Source organism: Lepidochelys kempii, chromosome 5 (genome assembly GCF_965140265.1).
Source record: "Lepidochelys kempii isolate rLepKem1 chromosome 5, rLepKem1.hap2, whole genome shotgun sequence".
NCBI lineage: Eukaryota > Metazoa > Chordata > Testudines > Cheloniidae > Lepidochelys > Lepidochelys kempii.
In genome coordinates, this window is record NC_133260.1 from 84,059,818 (window position 1) to 84,075,756 (window position 15,939).

Here is a 15,939-nt window from a genome sequence, read left to right on the forward strand (position 1 = left end):
TTATATTGCCCACTTAATTCATTCCTTAATGCGGCCTCTTTTCCCCTAACAGCCCTTACCTCGGGCTCAGCTCTCCCAGCAGCGACTGTTTTGTTACCTGAAAACGGGAGTAAATTGCCAAACGCAGACTCCTGGCCGGTTCGCGGCAGAGCCGGAGATCGGACTGCACCTGAGCCAGCCGCCCCTGAACTGAGCAGGAAAAGCCCCTCCCGAGGGTCCGGCTCTCCTCCCCCTCCTGGCATTTGCTGGGTTGCCAGCAGAGGGGGCAGCAGCGCAGGGCTTTCCCGTCCCCTCGGCGCCGCGCGTGAGCCGCGGGCTGTGCACGCCCCCCGTCCCCTGTGTGAGACTCTCCCCAGTGACGCTGGGATGCCGGAGGCGGCGGCGAGGCTCGCTGCTCGCTTAGTCCGGGGCGGCCCGTTACAGTGAGCGCTGGCTGGAGCCCGGGCGCCCCCGCCCCCGCCTGCTGGGCACTGGGCCGCCGCTGGAGGGACCGCGAGCCGGAGCAGACGCGAGCTGCGCGGCGCTGAAGCGAGGAGGTGAAATCCCCCCAGCCCCGGGCTGTCACCGGGCGCAGCGAGCTCCGGGCAGCGCCTCCGCTTCCAGCCGCGGCGTGGAAAAGCCCCGGCCGCCTCTGCGAGGGGGCAGCGGCCGCGGGGACCGGAGCGGCTGAACCACAAAGGGCTCTTTGTGCGGCGGCCGGGCGCCCGCCTCCCTCGCAGGCGAAGCAGAACCGGAGGGAGCCCCGCGGGCAGCATGGTCCGCACCCGGGCGGTCAGGGGGGCACCAGCGCAGCGGCGGGGCGCGGCGAGCTCCCTGCTCGCCCTGCTGGCGGCTTCCTCGCTCCTGCTCCTCTATGCGGCAGGTAAGAGGCTCTGGGACACCCTTACAGGGCTGGTGGGGGCGGGGGGGAAGGGCTTTTTCAACCGTGGGTGCCCCCCCCCCCCGCTGGTTGGGCTCGGTCGTTATTCGCTGGCTGCCCGCCTTGCCCACCCGGCCGGAGGGAGGATGCTACTTTTTTGTGGTGGGGGGGTGTTCTTGGTTGAAGACTAGCTGTGCAAAGCCTGCCCGCCTTCCTTCCGAGCCGGGGCTGGCGGAGCCCGTTTGTTTGTTGTTGTCTTCGGGGGCCCAATAGAAACCTGATGTTACATTTTGTGCAGGACAGGCCCGGAGCTGGGGCGGGGGGAGGTGACTGCTGAGAAAAAGCTTTTGAAGCTTCCCCTTCCCGTGATCCATCACCGTCTCTTCTTCCTCACCCCCAGCTGCTCCTGCAGCTGAGCCGCTTAATGGGTTTCAGCCATGGGTGCCCCGGCCTGAAGTTTGTTGGTTTTTTGAGGGGAGGGGGGGCAGCAAAGAAGGGGAGGGGGGACGTTTGTTGCAGTCAGAGGCCCTGATGGGGAGCTCAGGGTGGGTCCTCCCCCCCCCATCGAGCGCTATAATAATGTGTTGTTACTTGGGCTGTTGAGTGTTGCCAGAGTCACGATGGGGGTGGGGATTAAGGTTGAATGCGGGGGGGGGGAAGCACCGGTGCTTGGCATTGATGGAGGCTTAATTGAGTCTCTTTTTGTGTGTGTGTGTGTTGTGGAGGGTCCCGTTTCCTGTGTGTACCCTCCGCAGAGAGCCGAGGGGGCAGCCCTGCGGATCAGGAAGCGTCCGGACTCGGTTCACCAAGCACTGCGATTGTTTGGAGAGCTAAATAAACTGGCCCTATTAACATCTGACCTCGCACCGTGGCGGACTGGCTGCGGCTGCTGAAACGTTGCCAGTTTGTCCGGCATCTCCCTGGTCCAACAACGCCAGGATTTATAGCGAGCTCTGGGAGCCTGTGGGGCGGGAGAGCTGCTCTGGTGTAAGCGTTACAGTGTCTGTAAGAGAAGCTCCATCCATGGACTGCGTGTTTTATGCCCAGCTAAGCTGTGTGGCCCTCCCCTTGAAGCAGGCAGGGAGAGGGTTAACGTTTCCTTTCCCCTAGGTTGTGGAGTGGGAACGGGTGATGGGAGCTGCTGCTGGGTTCAGTCCGACACTCTTTGATCTCTCTCAGAACCGTTCTCTGGAAAAGTGCCCCCCCCCCAGCTGATAAACTTTGCTCCCTAAACCCCTTCCCGGAGGCGTTTTGCCCAGTGATCCTGGGGAGGAGATGACACCGAGTCGTCATGTGCATTTCAGGTTTGTAACCGGTCCGTCTTGGGTCAACTTTAGGACGGAATGGTTTGGCTGATAACTAGTGACTCTTCATTACTTTTTAAGAGGCTTTAACTTAATTGCCCTGACGTGCATGAGGAACCCGACGATGTCTGTAAGGAATAACAGTGATGCTGCAGATTGGAGGGGATTTGTTAATCAGTTGCATGTTTGAAAGGGTTTTTCTTTCCTTTGTTGGTTTCGTAATCCATTTACCTCTCCCCGGGAGGTGACAGATGTCTATATTTCCTGTTGGTCAGCTCTGGGCTCCTCGGTCGTGCCATTTGCTGCATTAGCATTGAGGGAGGGGGGGAGGCACGAGAAAGCTGGAGGGTTTTGGGGGAGGCGGTGGGGTAGGAGGGGAGCATCACCTCAGAGACTTGGGGTCAGTTCCCGTTGCCCGTCTTTTCTTGAGGCTTTTATTGCTCCCTTTGAAGGGCCTGGGGGCAGCGCTAGCAGATTGCAGCGCCCTGCACTGCTGCCCTGGCTTCCCTGCAGGGAACTTCAGCCACAGCTTCGGTGTACATCGGAGCCGAAATTTCACAAGCAGCAAGCCCCTAGCGGTGCGGGGTGTGAGCCGGGGGGCAGACGTTCAGTGGGTGCCTTTAAAAGCCTTCCAAAGTCTGGGCTGTGGAGATGGCGATCTTTCGGTGTATGCTGTCGTTCCAGCTCGAATGCCAGATACCATCCCCCTCCCCCACCATTTTCTTCCAATTTCTCAAAACAGATGGATCTGTTTTTAGGGACCAACATGAAGGACTTGCACAGGATTTCCAGAAAGTTTTACTCTACCCTTCTCTGCAAGACAGGACGCCTCCCTCCCCTTTCAACAAAGAGTCTCTAGGCAAAGTCCTAAACTGCCTTATATGCTTAGTTTGATTTTGGTGAGATGATTTCTGTACTCTTGAAAAACTCTTGAGGGCTTCGGCAGTGAAATCATAGATGAATGGCATGGTAACTAAACAATATAATCCAAACATTTGGCTGCCTGTTACACAAATCTGCATATTCATTGATTATCTGACATTCCCGACTCACTCCTTCCCTTCATGTGCTGGCAGAAGAAACCTCCCCTCCCCCTCCCTTGCGGATGTCTTTGATGGGTGACCCCTTAAGTATGATTCGCAGGGTGTAGTCACACAACGTTTGCTAGTGACACAGCTCTGCATAATTGACTGCAAAAACAAAGACATGCCAAACAGTTCTCTGCATCTCCTGTGAGCAGCAGTTGTCTCTACTGGGAATTAGTAGGGGAATGTCTTTTTGGTGGGGACAAAAGCACTGAGTGGAAGACAAAATATTCTAAGGAAACCCAGTTGGGTGATATAAACTGTGCATGCACAATCTTAATTTTGTTGTTGTCTGAGATTCTATTGACAATACTAGTTTTATTTCTGTAGTTGCCTTTGTAGGCAATATGTCTTGGTTGTGCTGGAATGATCCTAAAAATAGAATAAAAAAATGCAATTAAAAAAATGTTGGAAGATTTTTTTCCTCTATTTATTTTTCCTAGAGCTAGGTTGGCTGAAACGTACATTGATCTGAAAATATTAGCATGCATGTGGTAGAACGCCTATTATTATACAGAATTCGTATCTGCATCCGATCCTCAGAATCTGCAGATTTGCAGGGCTCTAAAAATGTTGTTTTTTTAATGTTAGGTGCAAGACCTGCACATTTTAATGACCCTATATCAACCATTTATGTACCTTAGAAAGGATGCAGGACATTGGTGCAAGATTTTTTTCCTGTTAATAAAATTCCTACTTGTAGAGAAATCAAAACTGAAATGTGTTATGATTTTACGAATACTGCACTTTATAAAATTGTAGATGCTACTAATGAAGAGAACACATTTCTTTGAGTACGGTATTAAAGTTATTATAGTGCAGATTACATCTAAATGCCTTTAAATATATTACTAGATGTAGTAAAAACCTTGAATTTCTAAAGTTGCATTGGATTTATCTACCAACCCGTTCCTTCCCCTTTGACTTTAATAAATGGGATTTAGCCAGAGACTTCCCATGGAAGTCAATATAGATTATTTGGCTAATTCCCATGCAGCTGTGAAAATGGAGGAATCTTAATACAGTTAGTAATACATTTCACTAAGCTTTTTTCCACATACAAGACACAAATCTTTTTTGTTATAATTACAACGCCAGTTGTATAGCAATTCAGTTTGTCTTTGAGTCAAAAGGTAAATGAAATTTCCACTGAAACTTTTTTTCCCTGGAGTGTCTTGATTTTGTTAATAGCAATTCCATCACAAATGCTTTTCTCCATAATCTCTTTTCTGCTGTAAATAGCACAGAAATGCAACTTCGTGGGGAGAAAAAGGCAGATTAACAGGCTGGGTGAATTAATCCTATTTAGTGAGCTTTCAGTTGTTTGCAGGAAAGCTGATCTCTTTTTAAATTCACTGCACTTTTGGGCAAGGTGTTAATAGTACTGAGTATTGTCATTTGTATGGAAATGTACTTGTTCATTAATTATGAAACTAGCAGCTTTAGCAACAAATACTGGTTGGAATGAAATTAAAAAGGAAAGGGTCTTGTTGCAAGACGTATTGAATCTCCATTGATAATTATATGAGTTCTAAATAAAGATTTGTTAGTGTCTTTCTCAGACTGTATCTTCAGAGAACCTCTATTGTCAAGTGAAATGTTGTATTCAGTTAAAATGATAGCTAGATGCATTTAGCTTCTGTATATATTGGAAACAACTTCGCAGTCAGTAGTCAAGTTCTTTTTTTCAGAGTCCCCTTTTCATAGTTCGTACATTGTCTGCCCAGCAGTTGTGTCAAATAAAGCGAACCACCTTTGTTATGCATCAGCTCAGTATGTTTATAGAAGTGCGGTGTGGTGTTTCTCTTAACAGGGAAGAAATGCTGCTTACAATATTTCATTTAGTTTGTAATGTTCTTGTAACTAGGCTCCCTGTGTGAAGGATGGCTTGCTATTTAGGCTTGTTTATTCTCTCTGGAGCTGTTGCTTTGTAAAGGAAGTTGTCACTAGGGTCAGCATGTCTGGAAAGTAGGCAAGTGCTCAAGTCTTCTAATCCAGTGACTACAAAGTAGTTAAAGCTTCAAAGAAAAGGAACAACAGGATTTTGCTGCACTGACAGAAGATGCATTGTTTGTTAATCCTGTTTTTTATTGTTACTAATACTGCAGGCTCCTGCAGCATAGTTATTTGGGACAAATAACAATTTAACTTAAATGATTCTTTCTTCTAAAGATGTGAATAGTTTGAAGTAAAATGTCCCTTACCAATTTACTTCTGTACAAGCCTTTTGAGCTGTTGGCTCAATATTAGTTCTGTTGCAAAAAGCATTCTAGAAAATAGTTCTCTTCAATGATGTTTCTGTTTCAAAATGAAATCGAAACAGTTTGGACAGATACAATTAGCTTATTCATTATCTGCACAAAAGTCAATAAGCTGATCATATCTATCAATTCCTAGTACATTTTTTCTGTTTCTTATAGTTTGCCGATTTGGAAATTATGAATCCAAGAAGGGGAAACAAACTTTCACTTTTGTGTTGTGAGTACAAACTGTGTTTTGGTACCCAGCTTATTTTTAGAACTGTTACAAGTGGCCAAGAGAGAACAATGTAAGCGATTCTTGAAAACTTTAAAAGGTAAATTAAAGGCCCAAAATTTAGGAATTGACAGCTTGATTCAGAGCATTCAGTGGTTCATGTAGCCTAGTATCCCCTCTCTGACATCACAGGAAGGTGCAGGAAACTCTGTAGTGGACAGTTATGGAATAACTGCCCATAGAGAGAGATTCTTTCTTATCCCAGGTGAGTTTCTGTCTCTTCTAAAAAGTTTTATTCTGTCTAATATAACTGTGGAGGTTCTCATACATATAAATGTCTACTGCCGCATGTAAATGAATACCACTAAATTTTTAGGTGTGATATGTTGTGGACTTGAGTTCCACAGGTCAATTATAGATTGTGTAAAAAACATTTCCTCTTATTTTTAAATCTATTTCCTTATTGAAATTAGTGTCCCCTTGTTCTTGTATTAGGAAAGGCTAAACAGGTGCAACTGGTTTACTTTCTCTATACCATTCACTATGTTTGTCTCCTCTCTAAACTAAGTCGTTGCAATCTTTTTCATATTCTGTGTGGAAATCCTTCCATTTCACTAATCATTCTGGCCAATGGTGTTTAGACTCCTTTTGCTTTCATATCTTTTTTGAGATGGGGTCACCTCCAGACCTATAGATAATATTCCAAGTGAGAGCGAGCCATTGGTTTATATAACGGTATTATAATATTTTCATTATTTTCTATCCCATTCTTTATACATACCCGTGTTTTGTTGCCTTTGTTTTTAATTGAGCTATCTACAGCAAGGTTCAGCTCTTTTTCCTAGTAGTTACAGTTAATGTAGAACCTAGCAGCAATTGATTCCAATTGACTCATACTGGGTATTCTAGTTCTAGAGGGGAGGGCCAGTGCACATAATTATTAGAAATAGATTACACCATGCCTGCCTGTAAAGGACATTGATTTAACCATTGTCTTATTCTGTATTAAATGCAGACTGCAAAAAGTAAAGTAGCATTCTGAATCCCTTTAGGCATTATATTATTCTCTTTCCCTGATATGGTCATATTTTGCATTACATATGATGTGAGGTTTTTACCACATAGGTGACCACTTCAATATTATCAAGGTCATACTGCGTTGCCAAGGAGTTGCTTTTGCGTTATTTTGGTTTGCTAGGGGATCCTAATTTTTTGAGTTGATATGCTTTCCATGCCTTAAAATCCTTGGACTAAATCCACAAAGCATTTAGATGTCTGTTGTTATTTTAGGTGCCTAAGTTCAATAGTTAGATGCTCAGATTCTGCCTGAACCTGTTGGTGCCAAAATTCCCATGGTGCCTGAGTTTCTGCCAATAGGCATGCATACAGCTGCTTAAATCCTGATGCCCAATGCCTATCTTATGCCTTAAGCCCCAGTGGGAGTCCCAGACTAGGTTCAGAGCACACCTACCAGATCAGGCCCTGCATAAAACACAACCAGAGGAGGTGGCATCACATGTCCTCCCAAGTCATTAGAATACTTTCCCACAATGCAGGAAAACCTGGGTTCAGATCCCCATTCTGCCTGATTTGGATCAGGTACTTGAATCCAGGTCTTCCACTTCTTAGCTGACTGTCCTATAGAGTATTTTGCAGCAGAGCTCTCTCCTATTGAAGCAGTTCTACTTTGTACAAAATAATGAAATATTCTGGGGGTGGGAGGGAATAGAGACAGCATCTATATTCCAGTATTTAGGAAACTCTCCTAGGACATGGGAGAGTCAGGTTCAAGTCCTTGCCCCAATGAAAATTCAGGTATTTTAAACAAAGTGAGAAAGTTTCAACAGGAGATTCCATTAGAGTGGTGGCAGGGCACCTGAAGTTGGACATTGCAGTGCTGAGCCTAAGTCCATTTGTGTCCACGGACCGAGTCCTTTGGGCTTGCCTGTTACTAGATTTGGTATTACCCAATCATCAATTAAGGTTATATTCTTTGAAACCAGCCACTGAAAGATATTACCAGTTGTAATCAATTATACAGACATTCAATAAACAGGCGGTCAATAAAAGTACTGATGACAAACAAGGTCTTAAGGACCTAAAAAAGCGCTCCATGTAAGCTTTTCTCTCTCACCAACAGGGTTTTGTGGTTTTTTTTTTTTTTTTTTTTGCATTCCTGTGGTATATGGCACATGATTTGCCAGCTGGGATCATCTGGGCATATCTCATCTAATCAGTTCACTGCCATTGCACAAACTTTTGGGCATTGGTGGCATTGGGCCACTCCTGTTCTCTGCCTGTAGCACACAGTTAAGTCCCCTGGGGACTGAAATGTTTTAGTCTAACTAAAGTCTTTGTGGCTTAATATAAAGTACCTGGATAAAATTTCATGTCCTGCAACATAGTGGAAGTCAGACTAGATGACTTAGTGGTCTTAATATTAATCAGTGTTATTCTCTCCTATTGGAAAAAACTCACTGAGAAACCTGGGGGGACCTATGAACCTCACTGAACTTAGATTTCTGGCTTCCAATTGCTCTGACTGCTACAAACTACTTCTTCGAATATCTATAGCCTAAACATTTCTTCCATCACTTTAGGTCACTGCTCCTTGTTCTGTTTAAAATTGTTTTAGGCGGTTCATTAACAGCTCATCTGGTAAGTATTATTTCAGGATGAAGAGGCTTCTTTAACTGATTTTCCTTGCTTTTGCCAGCTTAATGCCTTAACGTTCTTTTTCTATACTTTTGTGTATTTAACTAGAATGACTTTACTTTGTTGTATGAAGAAAAGATAAATTCAGTCATGGTTCTGCTACAAGTTAGTCTTCACACTCAATTAATTCAAACTAACTTTTCAACACAACATACGTAACTGTCCAACTGAATTGTAAACTGAACTTTACAATGTTAAAATAAAATATTATCCTTATAGATCATACAATATAGCATTTTTGTTTAGAGTGATTGGAGTACCATGTAACCTAGAGTAAAAGATATTAAATTTTTAAACTCACATTTTTTCCCCAGGAAAAACAGTTACAAGTGTAATTGCATAGAGATATCAATATTGTTTGTACTAGCCAAATACATTTCTTCTCTTAAATTTTATTATAAAGAAAAATAAATTTCTATCACAACATAAACTACAGCCTAGGACATTTAAATAAGGTTACTATATGGGGAGAATCTCAGAAAATTATTTTGCTGACTCACCTGACAGCCAGACCAGGTGGGTTTCATTAGCACCAACTCAGATATAGAAAAGGGATTGAGTGCTTTTCAGAGGATTAGGGAGCCAGGGACAAAGAAAGAGAGGTTCAGAAGAGAGAACTTTAGGAACAATCTAACTCCAGAAAAAGCTTAGGCTAAGGTTCATATTTTCTTGTTTTAAGTTAACAATAAAGACACATGTGAGGAAAGGGGTAAATATAGACCAAGACCTTTTGTATTATGTATATACTTGGTAGCAAGATGGGAACAGCATCTGTTTACATATATCTGCATCTGTAAGACATTAATCTATTAATAATTCAACATATGCACACACCAGAGCTATGCATATCCACACATTAAAATGATCAACCATAAAGAAGTATGCAAACAAAAGAGAGACAGTGTGAACTCTCCCTTTGTTCTTCAACTCTCTCTCATCCCTGAAAATGCTTCAGTAATACAATAATATGTCCACAAAATGTATAAAGCAACATTAATCCAAATCAGAGTATCAAAGAATCCTACTGTCTGAAATAAGGTAACATAATACTGCACATCAGGACTTGGGTCAAATATCTAGAATTTCTTCATCTATACTGTTTAGTATATGAAATAAAGAGTTTGACTTTATTTGCTAAGAAATTTTAAGAATTGATGAAAGTTAATGCACGTGGAAATACCGTTTCCTTATTATTATGTCTGTTAGACTAGTTTTTCCATGATCAATACAAATTCTGCCTTGCTGCATTTTTAAACTAGATACTTCCTTCCTCTTCCAGCCATCAACACTTGCACATCTGGCTGCCACCAGTAAATTGTTTCATTAATTTGTTTTTCTAAAATATATACTTTCTCATTTGGGACATGCAAATATAATATCGGTGGCTCAAGAGGAAGGTCATGACTTGTAATCTCTTTAAGATGTATAACTGTTTGCTTCTAAAATTTTACTACCTTTGGGCATTCCCACCAAATATGTAGAGAATTTCCTGCATCACCCCCCAACACCTATTAGACTTTCTCTCCTGTAAATTTAGTCTAGTTGGCATGAGATCCAAGAGTACACAATTTTAAAATAATTTACCCTTATGGTAGTTCTGTGTCTGTGAAAGGATATGCCAACCAGAAGTTCCCTTTTTATTTTCTGATATGGCCCTATCAGTAGTATTTTCAGTACTTTAATAAATGTGCATTTCCCAACTAAGATCCAGAGAATTCCATAAAATACACTTCTAGAATTTCTCCTCTAGAATTTCTTTTTTAAAAATGTTTTAAATTTGTAATTTCCCAACATTATTCTTCCATTTGAGCTGTAAGGTAATTTTGATTCATTGAGAGGTTAAGAAAGATCAGTTTCTCTTGTCTGTATCCCTGTACCTTAAAAATCTTCCAGTGGACTGTCATCAAAGGGAAAAAAAAATTTTTTTTTTTCAACCAAATGGATGGTGGATTTAATATCTCTAGTCCCTTTAATTGTTTATATTGAAGGGTCACTTATTTATACTCAAGAGACATTTGCTTTAGGCTATTTCTACACTACCATCTTAAGTCGACCTATGCTGGGTGCACTTACAGCCACCACATTAATTACTGCGGTGCCTGATGTCATCACTACCCTCCTTCTGTTGGTAGTATGCATCCTTACCAGGAGTGCTTCCACCAACTGAAGAGGGGCAGTATGGGGGACTGAGAGCCCAGCTGGGAGCTGTGGCCATGGCTAGAGGTAGCAGCAAACAGCAGGGAGCTGCAGGGAGTGCTGCTGTTTTTGCTGGGCTATAGAGAGGTTGGTAGTGCGCTGCAGTGAGGCTGGCCCGTACCAAGCAGACCGCTTGTAAATCTACCAGCAGCAAAACGCCCTGCAAGCAGCTCGCCACTAAGGCTGCCCTGAAAAGTGCCCCCACCACAGGTGGGGTGAAGAAGCCCTATTGCTACTGCCCCAGCACCATGGCCCTGCGGGAAATTCACCAAGCTGCTGATCTGCAAGCTGCCCTTCCAGCGCCTGGTACGGGAGGTTGCCCAGGACTTCAAGACTGATCTGCGCTTCCAGAGCTCAGCCGTCATGGCCCTGCGGGAGACGAGCAAGGCCTATCTGGTGGGGCTCTTCGAGGACACCAACCTGTGCACCATCTATGCCAAAAGAGTCACCATCATGCCCAAGGACATCCAGCTGGTGTGCCACATCTGCGGGGAGAGAGCCTAGAGCACCCACTCGGAGCCCACCGGCTCCCAAAACAAGCCTCTCCTCATGGAGCTAAAATAGTGGCCCCTCCCTGCAGCAGCTCTTTGCCACTCCATGTCTAGGTGTAGCTAACACTTGGGAGCTGCATGGAGGGGTTGCTTAGGGTACGGGGGGCATGTCTGGGGTGCGTGACTCAAGCTGTTGGGGGAGATGAATCTTTAAATTGTTCCCCCAGCTCTCAGTAGGCCAGTTGTCTTTGGCAGAAGCCCCTAGCCCCACCACCCTGCTGCATGGTAGAAACCCCAAGCTCCCCCCTTCTCCCAGTCTGGTAGGTGCGGGAGAGGGGAGCTCCATGAACTGCACTTTAACTGTAAAAGAGCCGCATGTGGTTTGCGAGCCATAGTTTCGCCACCCATGTTTTAGTATGTTGGCATATCAGGGGAGTTACGTCAGCAGGAGAAGCATTTCAGTGTGTACACCTCCACTGTTTTGTCAACAAAACTGTGTAGTGTAGACAAGGCCTTAGATGCTCTACAGGTTACAAGTAATAATCTCTTATCTGTGTGGTTCTAATTTATAACCTCTCTTACTAACAAAACTTGAGAACTTGAATTGGGACTTTCAAATAAATTTTAGAATAAAATTCACATACTCTCTTTTATCTTGTACCTAAAACAACCTAAAAGAGAGATAATATTTTTGCATATGCCGTATATTTTCTAATTGCTTGGGCTTGATTTTATTACAGACCTTTTCAGGATATTCTCACCGCTGATTGCCACTTAGGATTCAAATGTCCGCAAATCTTATGCTCCTGAGCTCCATCCATAATGTCCATATAGGACATCATTGGCCTCCAAGTGTCCTGTCTGGAGGCAAACTTCTAGGTAATTGTTGGTTAAAGAGAAATGCTCAAAAGCACCACTTCTTTTACCAGAATGAGGAAGGTAATGAACCTCAAAAACCACTTGGATTGTAAACTCCAGCAAATGCTGCTTAGCTCAGTTTTAGGACCTACATCCTAAGCCTTGCATCATAGTAGGTAAAAATGAATGAACATTTTTAAACTGAATGTGTCAGGTAGGAGAGTCTTCTGCCATAATTATTTTTATGACATAAAAATGATATATGGACTAGAGATAAAAATTATGTGCTACTGGGATCTCATGCCAACTAGAGGAAGTTTATACCTTCCTACTAAAACATTAACTATATTTAAAATAAAAAAATAAAGTATAGTTGGAATATATATTAGGATAAAACTGAATTCAAAGTATCAAGGAAGAAGGTGTGTCTATTCATAATTACCCCATAAGTATTAGGACAGTGTGTTGAAAGAAGTGATGTAGACCATACATCATTTTGAAGAGATGTTTTAAAATAAAGCTGAAGAAAAAAAATCTTTTGACAAGCCAAAAACATACTAACCTTGTGGGGAATACCTTTACTGGGGAACAGGAAATAAAGACATCACCTAGAGTACCCTGGGAACCCTGATAGTTGAAGTTGACACTATTTGGGACCTTGAAAATTTAAAATATTCTCTGGTTACTGTGGTGGCTAATAGCAAATTCTCTTCTCTTGGACCAAAATCCCTTGCATAGGGATAGGTGATCTGGCTTGGGTAAAATTACAAGCTTGAACAGGATCTGAACCAAACCTATTTGAGGATAACTTTGCTATTTTAATTTTTTTAATAACTGCACTTCCTAGTTCTGGCTGGAAGTAATTTAATGCTGCAAGGGTGAATAATCTTGAAGTATTTCCAGCCAGACCAGAAGCAGTACTAGATGTCTTGAAAGACTGTGTCTGTTCTTGTGAGAATTGTAACCCAGTTTTGCAGACTCAGTTGGTTTGGACATTAATATGTGAATTTTTGGGTACTTTATCCAGCTTTTAGAACCTTCTGAGGCTCCTCTCTCATTTGCCTTGTCCTGTTTTTGTCAGCATAGTGCTGTAGAAGACTTACTGAATCTCTTTAAATCCTGATACTTTAAGTATATCAAACTAGCTAGAGTTTCATGATTTATTTTTGAAAATTTTAGGGCATATAGATTAGACATTTTTACAAAATCTTCTAACATAATGAAGATTATAAAGAAATGAGGTGTGATCATAATATTACTAAAACATTTTAATAGGTGCCCATAGGGGCATCAAACAGAAGGATTCTGGGAATCATTCACAAAGTTAGGAATGGGATACTTAAATGAACAATTTTATGGAATGGGGAATCTAGTAATTGCTGTTGCAGACAGTGTGCATGGGTTAAATGTTAGATGAAAAATGTCTTACAAATGTTCTGTCTATTCTAGATAATTGTTTCTGATCATGTCATTTTTTGAAGAAAACTTGCACATCTCATTGAGGTGATATGTTAAATCTACCTCAAAAGTAGGCAATGGATTTGCCATACAGAAATTATTTTGAACGTGGTCTTACTAAGCAAGGACCAGACTCCCCTGGCCCTTGTGTAGGGGGAGGAAGCGAAAGTTCCAGGACTGATTCTTTCCTATGACATTGTACCCCATCCAATGGCAAGGAACAATTCTGAGAACTTCAGAGAGTTCAGGTACTACATGTATTCCCTGTGCACTCCTGGAGGTCCAGATTACTCTGGAGGAGTACCATCTATTGAAATGAATGGGGTAGTTCATATCTCAGAGCTATGATTTTAGGCTCTCTGCAATCTCAGTAAAGCATCTTTACATCTGTTATACCTGATTAACAATCTGAGGTGGTGGTTGTTGGTTTATTTCATTTTTTTTTTGCAACGGTAACAGCTAAAGTTTTAAAGAAAGAAGGGGGGGGGCGAAAGAGGTGAAAGCTGAGGCTCTGGAGAAGAATTGAGGTCTGTCTGCACCCCTAGCCCCACTAGTCATTTGTGCACTACTCTCTCACTGTTGAGGGATGTCACCCACACTTTAGGCAACATGGATATACAGTACAGACCCATTTACGCGCGAATCCACTTAACATGCGGTAGCGCCATGCCTCCCAGTGTTACCTGTTTAACACGCAAGACTTGTTAACACACGGTACAGGAACTTGCTATGTAGCGCTACGGATTTGCTCACTGATGTAGAAATCGACAGGAAGTGCGGAGCAGAAACGTGTTATCTTAATAATATCGGTAAAGACGTATCACGTATGCTTAGTCATTGTCACGCTGGAGAGATATATATTATATAGTAGTTATGTAGTAATATACGTATATACTACATTAGAAAATTTTAACTGTAGGCCTAATATAATAGCAGGGGGCAAGCGTCAGCATTCCTATGCTGTAGAAGAAAAGCTAGCTGCAATAGATCGAGTAAATAGCAGAGAAACCCAGGCCAAAGTCCCAAAAGATATTGGGATTGCCGAATCTACTCTCCGAGGATTGCTAAAAACAAATCTAAACTGAATGGCTTTGTACAAAATATTCATTCTGCCACGGGGTTTAAGCGAAAAAGTGTGCACTATTCAGCAAAACCCACAATAGACAAAGTCATGCGCACGTGGTTTGCTCAGGAAAGCTGAAAGGAATGCTGCGAAGTGGGCCAATTCTTCTAACCTATGCGACGAAATTTGGAAATTTAATGGGGGATGAATCATTCCAAGCCAGCAAGTGGTTGATAAGTAGTTTTAAAAAGTGTCATGGCATAGTAGGTATCGATTTCTGCAGAAAGCCGATGAATCCGCTGCAAGTGTGTTTCCCACTGAGTTAAAATCTATTTTACAAAATTAAGACTACCACAAAGAACAACTTTATAATTGTGATGAAACAGCTTTATTTGCAAAACTGCTACTTGATAAGACTTTAGCTTTTCATTACGAGACACAGAAAATAGCTGGATTTAAAAAGATAAAAGATCGTGTGACTCTTCTTTTCTGTAGTAGTAAGATGGGCAGCCATAAGCTTGCCCCTCTTCTCATTGGCTGCTTTCATAACCCTTGCCGCTTTAATCACCTCAATAGAGCCAAACTGCCAGTAATATATGCTAACTGCAAAAATGCTTGGATGATGAGACACATTTTCGATGACTGGTTCCACAACAGCTTTGTTCCAGCTGTTCATAAGCATCTGCGGTCGAAGAAACTTGAAGCCAAAGCACTTTTGCTACTTGACAATTATCGAGCCCATCCTCCAGCCAAATCATTGGCATCAAGTGATGGAAAAAGTCGAGTGCTGTACCTACCATCACACAACATCAAAAATTCAACTTTATACGAGGGCATTATTCAGAATTTTAAAAACAATTATCGACGGGAGCTGATTTCGGCGATCGTGTCATGCACATCTTCAGGCATTTCCGAATTCCTGAAACAGGTAAACATGAGGGAAATTATTTATTTAGTTAAAAAAGCTTAAATCAGTTAAATTGGGATGGAGTAAACAAAAGTCCATTGAAAACTGCTGGATGAAGGCTCTTGGTGATGCCTTTTCTGTCAAAGACAGCTCAGACTCGGGAAAACTCCAGCGGTGGCACTGCTCCAGAGCCAGATTTCGAATGATTTTCCGAAGAAGACGTTCTACAAACACACACGCAGACAAAAGAGGATAAAGGTAAACTTCCCTTTCAAATGATAAAAGATTTTAGTTTGGATACGTCACTGGAATCATTACCGAGTGGGTGGAGATGGATGAAGATTGCCTGACTTCAGAATTTCTGTCCGAGGAAGAAATATTAACGGGCTGAGAGGCTACGTTGGACCACAAAAGTGATGGCGAGGACGTTGTTGAAAAGGTCAAAATTTTGCCCCCAGAAGCCCTTAGTGCTGTAGAAACTGTTGTAAGATTTATGGAGGAGCAAAATGCGGAAAATATCGAAATCAT

General features: G+C 42.7%; 2 protein-coding genes across 2 annotated transcripts in view; both read left to right on the forward strand.

Moving 5' to 3' along the window:
- Positions 1 to 335: 335 nt before the first annotated feature.
- Positions 336 to 15,939, forward strand: part of ROR2 (receptor tyrosine kinase like orphan receptor 2) — a 241,100-nt gene continuing 225,496 nt past the window's right edge. Inside the window, exon 1 of the mRNA XM_073344892.1 lies at positions 336 to 862. Coding sequence (XP_073200993.1) covers positions 754 to 862 — 109 coding nt within the window. The 5' untranslated portion in view covers positions 336 to 753. The remainder of the gene's footprint in view (positions 863 to 15,939) is intronic.
- On the forward strand, positions 7,496 to 11,138 carry LOC140911725 (histone H3.3C-like). Its single transcript, XM_073345341.1, is given in 3 exon segments — positions 7,496 to 7,538; positions 10,740 to 10,899; positions 10,901 to 11,138. Coding segments are annotated over 3 exon segments (441 nt in total).